We start from the raw sequence: 19104 nt of genomic DNA on the forward strand, positions 1-19104 counted from the left end.
TATTAATCAGTGGCATCGATCAAACTTTTTGATTGTGTGTTTTCGATCAATGTAAGTTTAATCTACAATTAGTTCAAAGCTTCTGCGATCGTAGTTCTTGGTATTGTGGGACCTCCTGCTGTGGTAAGTTATGGAACAATAAATAAAGTTCATTATTTATAACATAGATATATGGACCCGGATAACATTCGCTCTGTTATTCGATGTTTAAATTATTCGAATGTAATAGAAAATTAGGTCTTAACTTTGAACTACATATTATCTTTGACTTATCTTTTAACCTCGTTAAGTCACGTATAACATTGTAACTGACATTGTAATACAATTTTCATCACATATTGCATTAAAAAGGTTTTCCAAAATATATTCAGTATAAAGTAGTAGACGATTATTCCAGGAAACATTTTGTGAAGTTTGTATTCAAACGGTAAATAAATAAACATTAGAACAATCTAGTTACAGTTTTTGCAGCCGCAGACGCCAAAAAAAAGCAATTTACTTATGATACGTTTATTAACTAAAATTACAATTAAAATATGAATTAAAACTATATTACTAAAGAAAGGTGATTCCCCAAAATTTCATCCGAAATGATGTTGAAATCTCGCACGATGTGTGGTACAGAGAAATAAGGCTGCTGGCACACTTGGATTTCTAATATTAAAATATATTAAGTTATTTATCTTCGTATAAAGTAAAGTTAGAGGCATACCGATACCGTGGTTTTAGGCCAGTGTAAGAACTGAAAATAATAATAACAATAATAAAAATCCTATAAAAATACTATAATAAGTGTTAGAACACTGTAATTTTGAAAAAAATCAATTCAATTAAACAAGTAAAGCATCAATAATAATAATAGCGCAATGATTCACGAGCGTCTAGCAATGTAAACAGTCGCAGGCTCAATCCCGACCCCTTGGCCTATTATCTATTATCTCCACTCCTAGCAATAGCTTTTAAGCTTAATTTTAGGAGTAAATAGGAATATTAGTAATTTCTTAAATTGCTACTATGTTTTTTAAAGTATTTAAAGTTCTACAGCAACCAGTTTGCTGATCATGTTGAGTTTGACATAGGCCTCCCCTAGTTTCCATTCATCTCTATGACGAGCTAGTCTTTCCTTTCTTACAAACATTTGTAGTAAATTATATCATGAATCATATTTTATTTAAACTTATCAGCTGTTTGTTCTTTTTTTATTTTTTCTCTTTCACTTTCCTTTATTTTTGACTGCCTGTCTTTTTTTCTCTTGCTACTTTTCTGTTCTCATTCTTTATTTAACTTATTCCTTTTCCAGTTAATTTATTATTCTTCCAGAGCTATTGGATGGTGCTGGCTTTCCCTTCGTATCTCAATCATGGAACGATGAAAATCGACTTACTTTATTTTTATAACTTCCTATCCTTCAATCTTTATAAGGTCTCCGTGAATTATACAAGGTCGAGTAAATAAATCAGCAATGGGTTTAATTAATTTTTTTGCTCCTTAGTTATCTATCTATTTTTGTAACATTTTTTTCCACATATTTTACAACATATTAACATCTTTAATTGATTGATTGCGTAAAACGCGATGCATAATTTCTGTCACCTAATAAATCAGTACGGGACGAGACGTGCTAAACGTACTTGTGACATTTTTCTCCGCAAACACTGCACAATTTAAGTGTGCGACCTGCGCAGTGCATGTTCGTCACGCACGCCCAATCGAACAAGCTAAACGACGTATCCGACTCTTAACCAAAGACTAATCGTTCAACAATCAGCCACGTCCGCTAAGTTATGACGTTTTAAAGTCAATTACTTTTCTCAATATAAGAGGTGGTTTTCAAAAGAGTTTTTCTTTTTTTCAAATTCAACCGAATATTCTGAGATTATTGCAATTAATTTCAAAGTTCCTTTTAGGTCTTGTCAACTATTCAAAGGAGCTCAAATAAAATAATTGTCATAATCATTATAAGTATTCTCATCCCATTAAACGTCTCCATGTATTTACAAGTAAGTTTTGATGATTGCACTGCGTCCAAAATATTAGGAGTTTCATAAATTTAGTATTGATACGATATCCCAAGTTATATTTATGATTTTTACTTTTTACATCAAGTATTCTGTATCTGACTTTGTACAGCATTTGAGTCATTCAAATTACAAAATCCACTACTGTGAACCCTCTAATTAGAATTTTAGCGAATATTTAAGTATGCAATCAAATGATTATTGCTACATTTAATAATCACATTTCATGACGTGAAATTAATTAACACAAATGCATGTACTATAATCAAATAATATATTATTATTACTTTTTGGATTTTTTAAATTATATACACAACATTCATTTAGTAAATATATTTGTGATATTGAAGTTTAATGTTAACAAGATTAGATAAAATCTTACAAATTCATTTAGTTAACGTAAGATATTTTTACTGGAAGTTCTTAGATGAGGCCACCACAACCACAACCAGCGCGGTAAGGACCAGCCAGAGGTCCGATGCCGTAGCCGAGACCAGCGTATCCGATACCGTCAAGAGCACCATAAGGACCAAGGCCGTAGCCGAGTGGGCCAGCAATACCAGCGGGGGCAATTTCTTCCACAATGGCGACGGCTCCGTTACCACATCCGTAATTGACAGCACCCGCTCCAGCAGTTGGCAGAACACCTTCTAGAGCAACGGCTCCCAAGAAAGGTACAGCACCGGCGACTGCAAGAGCTCCTTCAATAGCGTTTTCTGAGAGCACAGACACTCCGTTTGGTGAGATAGGTGAAGCGCTTGACACACCGAGACCACCGCCGCTAGAGGCTGGAATAGCAGCAATTCCGCAACCACAACCACCAGGAAAAGGAGCGCCTATACCGTAAGGACCGGCGCCACATCCAGCTCCGATGTACTGTCCAGCGATAGACTAGATAATATAAAACACAATAAATTAATTAACGCAAACAATTTTCAAGTTTATTCACAAAGAAATATATCATTTCAATATTCATTCTAGTAATTCCAGCATAATTTACCTGGATCAGGAGCGCCTGAGCGCAGACCAAAAGAACAGCTTTGAACATGTTTATTGTTTGAACGCAAGCTTGATAATGTTACGAAGAAATTTTCGCCCAGTTTTTATACTAATGTAACTTGAGAAAGTGTTATCGGCGTTGCAGGAGGTGTGATGTAATCTTAAAAAAATTGTGAAAAAATACGTGACATATACACTTGGTTAATAGAACATTGTGTTTTCTAAAATAATCGTGAACTTTTTACAGTAATTTATTTCATCTACGTTTAGGTTTTCTGGAAGAGATCGATGTATAAGTGACAAGACCGCCTCTTGATAATCTTCCCTTTTTAATTTTCACTTTCATTCATTTACGATAAGAAGTATTTGTTAATCTATGAGCTCTACTTATGACTAACGCAATAACAATAGATAGATTGATATCATTTTATAAGTTGAGCTTTGCTGTTTGAAAAAAAAATGGTGTTTTAGAAGGGATTTTTTTTATTAATCTAGGTAGGCCACCAAACTAAATCTCACACACATATATCACAATACTAAGTTTTTTAAAACTGGGTTGGTGATATCTTCCCAGACGAGCATGTATAATGCCCTACTACCAGTTTTACCTGCGACATTCAATATGATAGTCTTCGTTTAAATAGAAGAAAAGTCGTTAAAAAGTTTTTATGATTTTAACATAAAAAAAAATATTTTTTTTATACAAAAAAAAATTAAACATGGATAATATTTCTTTAGGTCAAGGGCGTCTCCTTCTTTATATCCTGTTTCGCTCCATTTCTATTCGTTACAAATGACAATACTAGTAGGCTATTAGTGAGAAATTTTCAAAGAGTTAAAACGAAAAACTTCTTACGCACTTTGAAGATAGACACGTTCCAGACGATTGCATAAAGTATTATAGTTATTGGTATAAAAGCGCTACAATTTCTCTAAAATAACATTGTATTCACAACTGCGTTGACTACAAACCACCCAACATGTCTACCTTCGCCTTCTTGCTCCTCTGCGTCCAAGCTTGCTTGATTCAGGTTAACATTTGATTCCAGGAAATAAATTCTCAAAATCCTTTTGTTTGGATTTTGGGTCATTTAATCATATTATTAAATATTAAACGTTTTTCTCTCCTTTCAGAATGTATGCAGCCAATACCTGCGTGGTCCTATTGGACCCGCTGTAGGATGCGAAGCCGGTCTTATTAGCCCCGCTGGATTGGGACTGGGCGTTGGTCTCGCCAGTCCCGCTGCTTTGGGCTATGGTGTTGGTCTTGCTGCTCCTTGCGGTGTCGCTGCCTATGGAGGTGCCGGTGTCGGTGATGTAGCAGTCGGTGGAGAGATGGGCGTCGCTGGTAACACTCTGGTTGCTGGTCAAGTGCCGATCCTCGGTGGTGTTGAGTTCGGAGGTATCGTACCAGCCGCTGGCGCTGTCTCCATTGCCGGTAGCTGTGGTTGCGGCTGCAATGGTGCTATACTATAGGAGTATATTTACTGAAAAAAAAATGTGATATTAAAAAAATAATAAATACAAAAATAATAAAATATCGTTGAAGTTTGATTTAATCCTTTAGTAGTATACAAGTATCAATCAACAAGCTGACTTTTCACTCAGAACTTTTCAAGGAACTTCAACTCGAAGCAATATAATCTTCAGAAGTATCAGTTAGCCAATAAGCAACGAGTTAAATTTAATATTTTGTACTAAATTTGTGAAAGAACTTTATTAGTAATGAATTTACGCATTTATTCTGGTTGATTGGCTTTCAAGCTTGTGTACCTTTGCTTTGACGCAGCCTGAAATTGTTCTTTACGTTTAAGCAGCCTTTTGTAAGATCTTTTATTTTATTTTTACTATAACAATTTTGTTTGAGATGTTTTAATTGTTTATGGCTTCAAAAATATCAAATTATATATTTTTATTAAGTTTCAAAACATTTTAATAATAAATAAATTCTAATTTTAATAAATATGTATGTATAGAATATTCCAATCGAAGTAGGAATAAAGATAAACAAATCTTAGATTTACGTATTTCTTGGGATTTGCTAATAGCTCAGATATATTGTTGACAAGTAAAAATTTATGATTACACTTATTGACACTTAACTACTCAAGATTTAAAATTAACATGGTTATTTTTATTACTAAAAGTATTTAAAACGGAATATTTACCATATTTTTTATATTTATTTGGTGGAGCTCGATAATTCGATGTCTCATGAACAAGTCATTCGTAGAAATCAAAATCAAAATATACTTTATTCAAGTAGGCTTTAACAAGCACTTTTGAATCGTCATTTAACAAACTAATTTAAGTAAAGCTACCACGACAAGAAACTCGGTAGTTACTCTTTTTAACATCTAAAAATACAGTCATGTTAGTTAAATACAATTATATATGTATGTTATGTCTCCTACCTGGAAATCAACAAGCATTATCTCCACGCTTTTTTATCATCTATATAATCTTGTTTCGAATAATATGGTTGCGGCTGCAATGGTGCTATACTATAGTTTACTCAAAAAAAAATAATATTAAAAAAAATATGTATACATAAATAATAAAACATTGCAAATGGTTAATTTAATCGTAATGTTGTCTTAGATTTTCGCGATTATTACACATTAAAATAAAACTAGTTTTTTAACGGATTTAATCGCGTATATTAATTATTTTATTTTAACATCCCGACGTTTCGAGCACTTTAGTTTAATCAAAGTAGTTTTATTTTAATTTAATCGTTTTATTAAACTAGTATTATTATCAGAGGTCGAAATACGACCATTAATGGAAACTAGAGGGTTTCCCGTGAAACTTTGAGTTTATTCAAAATATTTTATAGGACTTTCCTATTTTTGGATTTCGTTTTATTGTAAACTGGAGTCACATTTGGCGCCAAAATGATGAAACCTCTTTTAAATTAAATTTTAAATATTAAATAGTATACAGCCGTAGTACTGCTCTCTAACCGGCCGGTAACTTTTTCTGCTGTCTAAAATTAATGATTTATTAATTCGTAACATTTAGTAAATTGCAATCAGAATCTTCTTTAATTTTGCGCATCTAGTGCTGCAGCTCTTCAAAATGAGACCATAACCGACTTTTTTATATGCAGCTATCGTCCCATAAACAAACAAATAAATCGTCTTACGCTATTAATAATCAAATATCAAATTTCAATATACTCTTATAACCAATCTGTGGAACTTGCTCTTACCGGCGTTTTTCCGAACTGTTATATATTCCGGTTGACGTGAAATATCACAAAATCTTATGATGGTTTAAATTTACATATGCTTTTGTTGTGCCGTAAATTTTTATTATATTACTAGATGAAGACCCGGCTTCGCTCGGCTAAAATATATGAAGCTAAATAATTACGATTTATCTTTTCATATAATATATATATATCGGAGCGTGGTTACTTTAGTTGTTGATTTGGATAATTAATGAATCGAATAGTTGGCAATAATGTTTGATGGCTGATTTACTTATAAGAGCGGGTCACCCCGAATGGAGTTGTAAGTGTCATGGCAACGCGAGTCGTTATGTTTTGACAAGGTTCTCGAATGCGATGGTTGCTTGCAAACCCATTTGCTTTTAATCGAGATGAACTATTGTAATCCTTTGATATTATTGTGGTGTACGATTATTGAATCAATGAATACAGTGATTAGACGATATTAAATACGTTTTATTTTGTGAATATCTCCATTGCACGCCCACATAGTCTTACAAATGTCGGATCAATCCCCGAACCCAACTGTTCGGCATCCTGCTTCTCCGACATATATATTATAGGGAACCACGTATAAGTAACTTGAGTAAAAAAATGTTTTCTGCTGTACGGTCGCTTCGAAGGTTGCGAAACTTTCTACCAATTCCCACTAAAATTTCGCTTGAAACAGAGCCTCATATTACCAATTCTCGATTATGCTGACGCATGCTATGTTGACTTAAAAGAGGAGCAACTAAACAAGCTTGAGCGTCTTCGAAATCTTTGCATTCGTTTTATATTTGGTCTTCGTAAATATGATCACATCTCCGACTTTCGCAAAAAGCTCAAGTGGCTCCCAATTCGCTATCGCAGGAATACTCATATTCTCCATCTCCTTTACTCAATTCTTTTTCATCCTTCAACTCCGCTCTATTTAAAGGAAAATTTTAAATTTTTATGTACTACTCACAATCGAACGCTTCGTTCTGAAGATAACTTACTTTTAAAAATTCCTCCTCATTCGACTTCATTCTATACAAATTCCTTTACTGTTCAGGCTATTCGTCTATGGAACTCTCTTCCTGTTGAAGTAAGACGTGCACAATCACTTGCTTCATTTTAAACTAGGTTGAAACAATACTATCTTGCATTTTAATGTTGTATTTAGTTCGAGATAATTTTAGTTTAATTTTATATATAACTAGCTGTTACCCGCGGCTTTGCCCGCGTAGAATATAAATATATTTACAAATTAACTTCAAAAATTACGTTAATGTAAGACCTCTTTATATACCACATTGGTGTGTATTTTAGCCCTTAGGGTATAATATTCAGAAACGCTTAAATACGTATCTACTCATTTTTAATCAGTAGCCCAAAAATAAAGTTTCATGCTGCTAACTTCAAAAATGACGGACTTCCAGACTAACCTGTATACGAAATATCAACCTCTATTTCTCCTCTTAAGCGTAAAATATTCAGAAACGCTTAAATACGTATCTACTCATTTTTAATCAGTAGCCCAAAAATAAAATATCATGCATCTAACTTCAAAATGACGGACTTCCAGGCTATCCTGTATACGAAATGTCAACCTCTATTTCTCCCTTTAGGCGTAAAATATCCAAAAGCGCTTAAATGCGAATCAACTCATTTTTTATCGGTAGCCTTAAAATAAAGTTTCCTACTTCTAACTTCAAAAATGACGGTCTTCCATACTCAACTATATAAAAAAAGACAACTCTTATTAAACCCCTTATAGGTTGAATATGCAGAAATGCTTAAATACGTATCTACTCACTTTTAACCAGTATCCCAAAAATAAAGTTTCATATTTTTAATTGAAAAAATGACGGACTTTCATAAAAAATTTACATCCCTTATTTCAGCCCCTCGGAGGTAGAATATTAAGAAACGTTTAAATATGTATTTACTCATTTTTAATCAGTAACACAAAAATAAAATTTAATCCTTCAAACTAAAAAAATGACGGACTTCCAGACTAATCTATATAAGAAATGTCAACCCCTATTAAACCCATTAGAGGTAGAATATCGAGAAACCCTTTAATAAGTATTTAATCATTTTAATCAGTATCCCAAAAATAAACATTCATGTTTTAACTTAAAAAATGACGGACTTCCATAAAAACTTGCAACCCTTATTTCACCGCCTTTGTGGTAGAATATCAAAACACGCTTAAATTCGTATTTACTAATTTTTAATTAGTATCCCAAATATAAAGTTTCATGCTTTTAACTTAAAAAAACTCCCATAAAAAATTTCAACACTTATTTCACCGCCTTAGTGGTAGATTATCTAGAAACGCTTAAATACATATCTAGTCATTTTTAATCAGTATCAAAAAAATAAAGTTTCGTGTTTCTAACTTAAAAAATTACGGACTATCATACATACTTTCATCCCTTGTTTCACCCCCTTAGGAGTAGAATATGCAGAAACGCTTAAATATTTATGTACTCGTTTTTAATAAGTATCCTATAAATAAAGTATTATGTTTCCAACTTAAAAAATGACGGACTTCCATACAAAAGTTCAACCCCTTTTTTTTTTTTTTTTTTTTTCTCGCTGGAAAAACGCGTTACGCGCTTCCCCCACGTGATGGAAGGTGGGGGGGTGTGTGGGACTCCCCGGAGCCCTGAACGCCGAGTGCGCCCAGGTACGCCGGGTTTACCCACTAAAAAACCAGCGGTACCCTCTCCGTCTTTCGGCGGGCGCCACGGGGTCGCTTGCGCATGCTACCGTGACGCCCTGACGGTCGGCCCGCCTATGCGGGCCTCCTCCAACACCTAGAGGGGGTTCTCGGGGTACTGAGACCCCCCCTAGTCCCTGCGACGCCTATTGAGGCGGGGGGAGAAGGTGCGCGTAGCGCTTCTTCCTCCTTCCCGGTCGTCTTCGGCGGAGTCTGCAGCGGCATCCTCTTCCCGCTCCCGCTCCGCGGCTTCCTTCTGCGACATCACGTTTTCGCAGAAGGAGCGCATCTCCGACCAACACGTCTCGCTACCGAGCATTTCGTTGACGATGCTCGGCAGCGAGAGGTCTCCGCCCATAGTCGCCGCAAGGGTGTGCCTCTGGGGCCCCCACGCAGCACACTCACTCAGGGTGTGGTGCGCCGTGTCGACTGGCGCACCACACTCGTGGCAGGAGGGTGACACCTCCCGCCGCGCTATCCCGTGCAGGTACTTACCGAAGCAACCGTGCCCGGTAAGTACCTGCGTCATCCTGAAGGTGAGTGTGCCCTTCTTCCTCTCGACCCAGCGACTCAAGTGGGGCCGGATCGCCTCCACTGTCGCCAGGCCCGCCGTGGGTGACCCCAGATCCTCCTGCCATCGGGCGATCAGGGCTCGCTGGGCTAGAGCTCCGCCGACCCTGGACGGTCGCCGCGGTTCCTCGCCTCGTCCCGGAACCGGTACACTTCCGCGAGCACCTCCGCCTGGAGCTCCCAGGGCGGATCGCCCGCGAGAAGTGTCGCCGCAGCCCACGACACCGTACGGTTGTTAGTTTATAAGTGTACAGCCTAAAATATAAGTTTTATGCTTCTAGTCTAAAAATGACAATACTTTCAACAACTTACAACCTTTCATCCCCCTTTTCAACCCTTTACAGCATTTTTTCCAATTAAAACGCCTATGTCCTTTTCATGCACATAGACTATTTGTTACAAATTTCATTTAAATCGGTCCAGTAGTTTTGGCGTAAAAGCGAGACAGACAGACAGAGTTACTTTCGCATTTATAATATTATATAGTATGGAAGTATGGATAGTATGGATTATTAGAAACAAAATACTATCCTTAATCCAAACAATACTATAAAGAAAACTATGACACCTAATTATAATTAATTTTATCTACATCCAAACTAAAATAAGTGTTAATAATTGTGAAATTATTAGAACCAAAATATTATCCTTAAAACAAAATTAAATAGTATTTAAAAAGTATTACTATACACTACGACATTATATCGCAAAAACAAATAACGCTGCATACAAACGCTCAGAAGGGAGCCGACCGCGCGTCGATTTCGACCAAATTTGATTACCATAAAAACGGTTCTAGTGAGTTAATCTTAAAAGATAGACATATACTGTCGCAGACATTTTTTTAGATCATTTCAAGAGGAATAATTCTTTCATACATATATTTTTGATATATTCAACCGTTTTCGCAGCGCACGCAACGGAAGCCCTCAAGAATGAATAATTTTCCCCGCTTTTTTCACTTTTTCCATATTTTTTGTCGCTCCTAAAAATTGCAGCGTGATGTTATATAGCCTAAAGCCTTCCTCGATAAATGGTCTATTCAACACAAAAAGAATTTTTCAATTCGAACCAGTAATTCCTGAGATTAGCGCGTTCAAACAAACAAACAAACAAACAAACAAACTCTTCAGCTTTATAATATTAGTATAGATTTGTGTCTAATGAGATACATATACTCGTATTTATGTATGCTTGTTAGCTCCCAGGTACTGTACATTATTTTATTTTAAATATATTATTATTTTATTGTCATGTAATCATATATTTTGTTTATATCTGCCTTGTACACCCCTACCTCTTTCTATATCTGTTTCTTTCCTCTACCCTAAGGTTGCCTGGAAGAGATCGCTGTTTAGCGATAAGGCCGCCTCTTGTGCATCTTTCTTAAATGTGATTCTTCTTTTTGTTTACTGGTGTACAATAAAGAGTATTTTGATTTGATTTGATTTGATTTGATCTTAAGCAAAATTTATAAAATCGAAATAATTAATTTAATACTAATATTATTTAATGAGTAGTTAATACATTAACTGTTATATACCTTTTTAATACTGGCAGTTATTTTTGCTAGCAATGCACAAAACATTCTGCCAATATGAATGTCAATTTGTTTATTATTATTTAAAAGAAAACATTTAATAAAAATAACATCAAATGTGTCCGCGATGACGTCAAAAATTGTTCGTTGTTATTACAAATTCTTAATAGGTAATTATGAATTTTAATCATAACTGTTTAAAAAGTTCGTGTCAATAAAAGTAATAAATATCGTAATGCACATCAATCATTTATTCTTTGTTTTGGTTTTATCAATTAGCAGCAGCAAAACATTTCCCTTCAGTAAATGTATCCGTTGCAGCCGCAGCCGCAGCTTCCGGCAATGGAGACAGCTCCGGCAGCTGGCACGATGCCTCCGAATTCTACAGCACCGAGGATTGGTACCTGACCAGCTACCAACGTGCTACCACCGACAGCCATCTCTCCGGCGACGGCTACATCACCAACACCAGCACCACCGTAAGCAGCACCACAGCCAGCTAAGCCGAGGGGTCCAGCAAGACCGCCTTCCAAACCTAGACCGGCGATACCGGGGCCATAACCGTAGCCGTAGCCAATTGGTCCAGCCAGACCAGCTTCATATCCAAAAGGTCCAGCTAACGAGCCACGGCACAGGCCGTATACATTCTATAACACAAAATAACCAGTAAGTGTGAAATCAAATATGTTTGATAATAAGTAAGAAATTATTTAGGTTGAAAATTTACCTGAACCAAGCAAGCTTGGACGCAGAGGAGCAAGAAGGCGAGGGTAGACATGATGGACGGTTTGTAGTCAACGCAGTTGAGGATACAATGTGTTGTTGGGAATATGTCACACGTTTTATAGCAAAACTTATCCTGTATTTGACCGGTGTGAGGCAATACTACAAACGTGTTTATCGGCGTTTTCAACGTGTACCGATACTCCATTTTCAAAATTTTACATTTTAAATAATTAACCATTAATTGAACCATTGATGACCTATTGAAGAAATAGTATGTCACGTATTATTTCGTAAGAACTCTGTGAAAACTTCACACGATATGAGGCGATAACATTTTTCGTAAGAAATTTAGTATAAAATGTAATAGAGCTCATAATGTAACCATTCACAATTTTCTGTTGACATTAAACATGTTCAAGTCTGTACTTTTGGTTTGCGCACAAGCGCTCTTCGTCCAGGTATTTATTTAGCTCATTATATATCAACAAATTAATATCAATAATAAAATATTATCAACAAATTGCCTATAAAATTGTCATTTCTTTTTAGTCCATCGCTGGACAATTCATCGGAGCTGGCTGTGGCGCTGGTCCTTACGGTTTCGCCGGTACTCTTGCCGGTGGTTGTGGCTGCGGAGTTGCCGTCCCTGCCTCTAGCGGTGGTGGTCTCGGTGTCGCTAGTGCCTCTCCTATCTCACCAAACGGAGTATCTGTGCTCTCAGAAAACGCTATTGAAGGACCTCTCGCTGTAGCCGGTGCTCTGCCGTTCTTGGGAACCGTCGCTCTGGAAGGTGTTCTGCCAACTGCTGGTGCTGGTGCTGTCAACTACGGATGCGGTAACGGAGCCGTCGCCATTGTGGAGGAACTCGCTCCCGCTGGCCTTGCTGGCCCACTCGGCTACGGCCTTGGTCCTTATGGTGCTATTGACGGTATCGGCTATGGCATCGGTGGCCTAGCTGGACCTTACCGTGCTGGTTGCGGTTGTGGTGCCCTCATCTAAAAAGTTATGCGTATTAAGTGGACTCAATAAAAATTGGATATCTCAACATGCATTTATTGGAAATTTATTGTTCCGAAAGAAGTTTCGGAATATGATCCCAAACAGCCCAGTGATAAAAAAAATTACTTCATATCTGAATGAGATGAGATTTGTTATGTATGATTGATGAATTTCTTATATAATATAACTAGCGGGGCCTTGCAGCCTTTGGATTTTCGTTACAATTACTTTTCGGTTTTGGGCAACCTTTATTATTTTTAAGTAAATTAAGTAATTTCTTAAAATATTAGCTTTATATCAGTGAAGGTATCGTCTAAATCGGTTTAGCCGTTCAGGAGATTACCCGGAACAAGCAAACAGACAAAAAAAATTGTGTCTTACCTTTGAGTTTTATGAAATCATTCAAACGCATCGATTTTTTATCATTTTCTATTATTTTGATATTAATAATAATAAATAGTGGACAACATCACACACAATACTCTGATCCCAATGTAAGTAGCTAAAGCACTTGTGTTATGGAAAATCTGAATTAACGACGGTACCACAAACACCCGGACCCAAGACAACGTAGAAAACTAATTAACTTTTTCTATATCGACTCGGCCGGGAATCGAACCCGGGACCTCGGAGTGGCGTACCCATGAAAATCGACGAACACACAACTCAATCACGGAGGTTATAATACATTTTTTTTAATCTATATTCAACATAGAAACAGTATTTATACTTGCTTGTTGACTGTCAAAAATCTACCACAGTTCACCACTGAAATAACCGGTTAGAGTAATCTTTCAAAAAGTTCTGCTACTTCAAGAGCTGCGATGAAAATTTAAATTATGCGATAACTTCACGATATATTTAATTTACCAATTCCGTGGTCTGTTGCTAACAGCGAATGGGGGCCAATTCTAGTATCTTGTAGTTATAATACCTTCCCAATGTTATTATACATACATACATATATAATTGTATTTAACTAACATGACTGTATTATTTTGATTTTGATTCCGATCCAATTTCGACGATGCCTCACAAAAATAAACCTCAGCATAATCGTAAATTAGTCCCAATTCTTATTTCCATCGGGTATGATTATATCCCGATTATATTCCGATTCAACTATACACTATTCCAACCATAACAGAAAAAAAGCCAAATATAAAACATTTGACAACAAATTGACGCGATATCATTGGTCTAGAGCTTGGTTAATCTCCGATATTCACTATGGATTTGCGAAAAAATGGCATTTTGAACGTCGACGAAACTGGTATCGGATTTTCGGAAGTAAAATTAAAGTTTAAGGAAATAAGTAGTTAAGTGTAAAAGTGTTGTATTATAAATAAATATATATTAATAATAAACTCTTTTATAGCTGAGTTATAAGCAAATCGCATGAAAAACGTAAAATAAATCTAAGGTTTGTTCGATCACCAGAAAAACCGGTGAAAGAAAATCTGCGGATTTTTTTGTAGCAAATATTTGTGATTACAGGAATAATCATTAATTTTTTTAAACGCCCTGGATGCGATTTTTATATTCACAAGAACATATCAAATTTAGTTAACGAATTGCTTTTTATATTAAAAGACCTAATGGACTAGTGGAATAGCATAATTAGGGTGTTGTGCTAATATAAAATGTGGAAAAACTGCGAAACCCAGCTACTTATCAAGTAATTCAAGCTTGATTCTCCATCAAATATATTTTTCCAATCCTTTCAATAATGTGATTATTTTTCGTGGCAGATCAATCTTTAAAAAAAAGAAATAAGCGTCGTAGGCTTTTACAAGCACTTTTGAATCGTCATTTACTCTTTATCAACATTTAATGTTAACCGTCATGTTAGTTAAATACAATGATATATGTATGTAATATATCCTGTCTGGAAGTCAACAAGAATTAGCTCCACGCTATTTTATCATCTGTATAATTTTGTATTGAATAATATACCTTCTTTACCAATGTATTACAAATGATTAAAATTTAGGAAACGGCAAAGTTAAAAATGTCTGCGGAATTTTATTATAGAAACGGATACCTTGCCCCAAGAAGGATTTATTATTATTCATGTTTACGTGATTATTATTATGAATTAAAGCTTAACAAATTATTAAACAACTAATTATTATATGTCTAATAATGTAAATTGAATAATCACTATATGTGATATAAATAATTATATAAATACATCCTATGATATAACACCCTGTTTTGTGTTAGGGTTGCTCGCTAATAAATATTATACGTACAGTAAAACCTCCGAATTGGTTGAAACTTCTTGTATATGTATTCTGGTATGGTATATTTTTTACGAAATGCGCCTGATTTATTATTCAAAGCAAATTAATGAATATTGGTGAAAGCGATGTTTTTTTTTTTACAAAATATTAATCCTCCAAATGCAAAGTACGAGCAATATTAAGAAAACCTAGAATATTATATGGATGAGAAGGGCCGAAGAGCGGGATCAGTGTCGCGCCTTGGGGCGTATGTCCAGCAGTGGACTAATACAGGCTGATTATGATGATGATGAGAATATCATGTAATTTTATTTAGGCTCAATTGATTATGAATTCACTGTACCGACATTCGTTTGTAAATGGAACCCGCGTTCTTTGGTTCTCCTATGACGTCGACGTACAAACATCTTTCATAAATTACTGTAGAAATCAGGGAGTATCAACCAACTATATTAATGGTGATGGAACTAACAGGAAAACAACAAATTACTGGTTTTTTAGTACTTAAAAATCACTAGTCACTTTAATGGTCTGATTATACTGACTGGCCGAAGCTATTTCATGTCAGGCTTCGAGGCATACTGCCCTATTCGATGGTTTCCTTTAATACCTGAGCTAAGCTGAGGGTTCAACGTCTAAAATCTGATGAGGTCGATGTAAAATTAGAAGTTACATATAGCCGAATAATATTAGTTCTATTTAGTTTTCTCAATTCAAATACAAGAATATTCATATGTATACTTACGAAAGATACAATTAATATGGTTGTTTTATTAAAAGTAAATAATAATGATTAAAAATCTCTAAAATATTCCAGTTTAGCACAAACAATATTGTAACCGTGATATTACGAGGTGATCAGAAAAGAGGTTGTAAGCGAGTCGAGGTAAGGTGAGGCGATGAGAGGAGCGAAGTTTTGACAGTTGTCAAAATATACTTGAATTGTGACCTTATTAGCGGAGGTGTCAGTTGCTTATGAAAAAAATGAAATAAAAGAATTCCTAATTCAAGTTGTATTGAATGACTGTTGAAATTAATCATTTAGTAAAAGTAATTTCTCCATTGATAAATTATTTATCATTAATATTGCAATAATTAATTGTTTTGAATGTTTTCAATTTGTCTAAGGATATCAAGCGCAGATTTAAACTTTTTTTTGTAGTGTAGAAAATAAAATAATGGAAGGCATTTTGTTAAGGAACCTAAAAAGTATAGGCTGAATGTATATGTCTCATGATATACAAAATTTGAAGAATTAAAAAAAAACAATAATTAGTAACTAATAATACATTTATTTTTACTATTATTCTTAATATAAGAAATTAGTAAATACCTCCACAACCATATCCTCTGTAACCGTAACCGGGTCCCGCGAGACCGGCTTCGTACGCCAGAGGAGCGCCATACCCATAGCCTAATTCAGCCGCTCCATATGGTCCGTACGGACCAGCTAAACCGTTGTAACCTAGGCTTATGTCTTCGTTCAATATCGCAACGTTGCCGTTACCACAACCGTATGTGACGGCACCAACACCGGCTGTAGCTAGAGGGCCTTCTAACGCGACAGCTCCTAAGAATGGCAGAGCACCCGACACTGCTAGAGGACCTTCGTATGCGTTTTCAGACGTTACGGCAACACCAGTGACAGCGATGGGAGATGCACTTCTCACAGCAAAACTTCCACCATTAGACACAGCGAATGGGGATGGACCGCAACCAGCTGCATATTCAGCAGCATATGGACCATAAGACAGACTATTAACAGCTCCACAAGCTAATCCATCACCAAAAGCAGGTCCAAGATACTGGCTGAAGATGCTCTGAAAAAAAAAACACGTCGTATAATTCATCAAATATTTAAGATGAATGGGAAAGTATTCCTAATATTGATAATTGGTCACTTCCGCCCAATCCTCCTGGAAATGTAATAACCCTTCCTTATAGATTTAATGCGTCATCCACCATAGGATCTAAGACCCGATCTCAGTTACAGACGGTACAAAATTCAAAAACTGAATAAAACTCACGGTTAATCAATTTAATATATTTTAAATATTGAATTAAAATAGTAAATATATACCTGGACCAAAACAGCTTGAACGAAGAGAAGGACGAAGGAAGTCTTAGCGGCCATTTTGTTGTAATCCAACTTTCTGTTTAGTTTGAATGTGATTCAGTAGAGCGCTGTCAACGTTATATAGTAATTGTCAATCCTTATCTATAACGCGATAAATAATTACCAAAGATTTCGTTTTGAAAGTAGTGTAAGCGTTCATCGTTGGGTTATTGTTTCTAAGTTTTATTATGTCAGCCATGATAACGATTGGTAAATGTACAGTATATTTATATAATTAAGACTTAAAACTAAGTATTAAATTTTAGTCAGGCCTTCGATCATGTCTTCCTTTGCCTTCATTTTCGTTTTTGTTCAAGCTTGCTTGATTCAGGTGAGGTGGTGTTTAATGACAAAATTTAGACTTTAAATGACGTAGGGAATGATAAGTTTGTGTGATGGTACCACCCATTTTCCAGTTATTTAACTGTCAGATAATAATACTTTGCATTGAATTAGCATTGCTGTGTGTCAGTTTGAAGGTGATGCAATGTATTAACAGTCATAAAAATCAATATCATCTTAGGACACGTGTTTGATGGCGTGGTGACCTTGTAAGAAATATTTTATATTTGACTGAATAGGTACCACCTAATCATTCGATATTCTACCGCCAAACAACAATACTCAGTATTCTCGTGCCCCGGTTTGAAGGGTGAGTGAACAAGGATAACTTCAGGCACAAGGGACATAACATCGTAGTTTCCAAGGTTGAAGCGCATTTTATATGGGCGGTGGTAACCACTTACCATCAGATGGCGCCAAATGCACGTCCTATATTATAAAAAAAAATAATCGGTTATCAGTCATTTGTTTATTTTTCATTTATTTATAAAGAAATACAAACTTCAATTATACGGCTTTTAATCTGTAAATAATATTTTATTTCAGAATGCCTTCAGTCAATGCTTGGGTGCTGGACCTGTTGGCCCTGGTTATGGCTATGGACCTGGCATTGCACCAGCAGTTGGAGCTGGCTTAGCCGGTCCTTATGGCTTGGGAGCTGGTCTAGCTGCTTCACCGTTCGGCTTAGCACCCACCGCTCTTGAATTGGGTGCTCCTGGACCATACGGTTTCGGTCCAGCTGCTATCGAAATAGCGCCCGGATATGGTGGCACTGGTATTGGTGACGTTGCTGTGGCTGGTGAAATGCCCGTCGCTGGTACTACACTAGTTTCTGGACAAGTGCCGATTCTTGGTGCTGTACATTTCGCCGGTGAACTACCAGCTGCCGGTGTGGTAACGATTACTGGTAGTTGTGGCTGTGGATGCGGTGGTCCTTATTATTATTAAAAAAACATTATTGCTAAGGTTGATTAGTTCTATTTTTTGTTTTAAATCAATAAATTATATTAATTATTTTATAGATACATATATCTTAGTACTTATTTCCTTACTTATCTTTCCCTTTACCTTTGTACTTTATAGTTGGTACGATAAAAAAATATGATTTACACAATTTTGTGTGTTTATAAACGAATATCAATGAGTATGTTCATTTCGATTATTTCAAAGATTTCATGTTCATAAAATACAATTAGAACGATCTTTTGCTTGACGTTGTAAAAAATATTTTTTGCTTTAACTGCGTCCGCACGTGTCATTTTGAGTAAACTAACAATTAAATCTAAAAACCGGCCAAGTGCGAATAGAACTCGCGCACGATAGGTTCCGTACCATTATCTACAAAAACGGTAAAAAGTCGTGTCTGTTGTATGGGAGCCTTGTAATATTTGTCCTTATAGCGGCAACAGAAATACATTATCTGTGGAAATTTCTAATGTCTAACTACGGTTCATGAGATACGGCTTAACGACAGAAGAACGGACGGACGGACGGACGGATAGTAGAATCTCAGTTATAGGGTCCGTTTAACCCTTAGAAGCAATTCAATCTTTGTTTGTTTGTTAAATTATAATACTCAGATATTTATAAATACTTTGCCATACTGGCAAATGTCATCTGA

The 19104-nt window shown here is 35.8% G+C and overlaps 5 protein-coding genes across 5 annotated transcripts; 2 read left to right on the plus strand and 3 right to left on the minus strand.

Moving 5' to 3' along the window:
• Nucleotides 1-2271: 2271 nt before the first annotated feature.
• LOC125074330 (chorion class B protein PC10-like) lies at nucleotides 2272-3131 on the minus strand. The gene is made up of 2 exons (XM_047685627.1): nucleotides 3019-3131; nucleotides 2272-2909 (listed from the first exon to the last, which is right to left on the minus strand). The coding sequence occupies exons 1-2, from the start codon at nucleotides 3064-3066 to the stop codon at nucleotides 2442-2444; spliced, it is 516 nt and encodes a 171-aa protein (XP_047541583.1). The 5' UTR covers nucleotides 3067-3131; the 3' UTR covers nucleotides 2272-2441.
• A 760-nt stretch (nucleotides 3132-3891) lies between these two features.
• Nucleotides 3892-12831, plus strand: LOC125074134 (fibroin heavy chain-like). The gene is made up of 6 exons (XM_047685360.1): nucleotides 3892-4048; nucleotides 4152-4481; nucleotides 10255-10312; nucleotides 11382-11533; nucleotides 12125-12238; nucleotides 12330-12831. The coding sequence occupies exons 1-6, from the start codon at nucleotides 3998-4000 to the stop codon at nucleotides 12777-12779; spliced, it is 1155 nt and encodes a 384-aa protein (XP_047541316.1). The 5' UTR covers nucleotides 3892-3997; the 3' UTR covers nucleotides 12780-12831.
• LOC125074324 (chorion class CA protein ERA.1-like) lies at nucleotides 11283-12000 on the minus strand. Its single transcript, XM_047685621.1, has 2 exons — nucleotides 11782-12000; nucleotides 11283-11701 (listed from the first exon to the last, which is right to left on the minus strand). Exons 1-2 carry the CDS (start codon nucleotides 11983-11985, stop codon nucleotides 11354-11356), a joined length of 552 nt encoding a protein of 183 aa, XP_047541577.1. The 5' UTR covers nucleotides 11986-12000; the 3' UTR covers nucleotides 11283-11353.
• Nucleotides 12832-16297: 3466 nt separating the features above from the next.
• On the minus strand, nucleotides 16298-17196 carry LOC125074326 (chorion class B protein PC10-like). Its single transcript, XM_047685624.1, has 2 exons — nucleotides 17106-17196; nucleotides 16298-16845 (listed from the first exon to the last, which is right to left on the minus strand). Exons 1-2 carry the CDS (start codon nucleotides 17157-17159, stop codon nucleotides 16348-16350), a joined length of 552 nt encoding a protein of 183 aa, XP_047541580.1. The 5' UTR covers nucleotides 17160-17196; the 3' UTR covers nucleotides 16298-16347.
• A 212-nt stretch (nucleotides 17197-17408) lies between these two features.
• Nucleotides 17409-18512, plus strand: LOC125074333 (chorion class CA protein ERA.1-like). Its single transcript, XM_047685631.1, has 2 exons — nucleotides 17409-17472; nucleotides 18030-18512. The coding sequence occupies exons 1-2, from the start codon at nucleotides 17422-17424 to the stop codon at nucleotides 18429-18431; spliced, it is 453 nt and encodes a 150-aa protein (XP_047541587.1). The 5' UTR covers nucleotides 17409-17421; the 3' UTR covers nucleotides 18432-18512.
• The last annotated feature ends 592 nt before the right edge of the window (nucleotides 18513-19104 follow it).

Source organism: Vanessa atalanta, chromosome 27, assembly GCF_905147765.1.
Source record: "Vanessa atalanta chromosome 27, ilVanAtal1.2, whole genome shotgun sequence".
Lineage (NCBI taxonomy): Eukaryota > Metazoa > Arthropoda > Insecta > Lepidoptera > Nymphalidae > Vanessa > Vanessa atalanta.

What these genes read in the sequence shown, in the direction of transcription:
- LOC125074330 (XM_047685627.1), bottom strand. Translation starts at nt 3,066, where the DNA reads ATGTTCAAAGCTGTTCTTTTGGTCTGCGCTCAGGCGCTCCTGATCCAG. An exon ending in CTCAGGCGCTCCTGATCCAG is followed by an intron (nt 2,910 to 3,018) that starts GTAAATTATGCT and finishes TATATTATCTAG; the next exon opens with TCTATCGCTGGACAGTACAT.
- LOC125074326 (XM_047685624.1), bottom strand. Translation starts at nt 17,159, where the DNA reads ATGGCCGCTAAGACTTCCTTCGTCCTTCTCTTCGTTCAAGCTGTTTTG. An exon ending in TTCAAGCTGTTTTGGTCCAG is followed by an intron (nt 16,846 to 17,105) that starts GTATATATTTAC and finishes TTTTTTTTTCAG; the next exon opens with AGCATCTTCAGCCAGTATCT.
- LOC125074324 (XM_047685621.1), bottom strand. Translation starts at nt 11,985, where the DNA reads ATGGAGTATCGGTACACGTTGAAAACGCCGATAAACACGTTTGTAGTA. An exon ending in TCCAAGCTTGCTTGGTTCAG is followed by an intron (nt 11,702 to 11,781) that starts GTAAATTTTCAA and finishes TTTGTGTTATAG; the next exon opens with AATGTATACGGCCTGTGCCG.
- LOC125074333 (XM_047685631.1), top strand. Translation starts at nt 17,422, where the DNA reads ATGTCTTCCTTTGCCTTCATTTTCGTTTTTGTTCAAGCTTGCTTGATT. An exon ending in TTCAAGCTTGCTTGATTCAG is followed by an intron (nt 17,473 to 18,029) that starts GTGAGGTGGTGT and finishes ATTTTATTTCAG; the next exon opens with AATGCCTTCAGTCAATGCTT.
- LOC125074134 (XM_047685360.1), top strand. Translation starts at nt 3,998, where the DNA reads ATGTCTACCTTCGCCTTCTTGCTCCTCTGCGTCCAAGCTTGCTTGATT. An exon ending in TCCAAGCTTGCTTGATTCAG is followed by an intron (nt 4,049 to 4,151) that starts GTTAACATTTGA and finishes CTCTCCTTTCAG; the next exon opens with AATGTATGCAGCCAATACCT. An exon ending in TCACCAACACCAGCACCACC is followed by an intron (nt 11,534 to 12,124) that starts GTAAGCAGCACC and finishes ATTTTTCGTAAG; the next exon opens with AAATTTAGTATAAAATGTAA.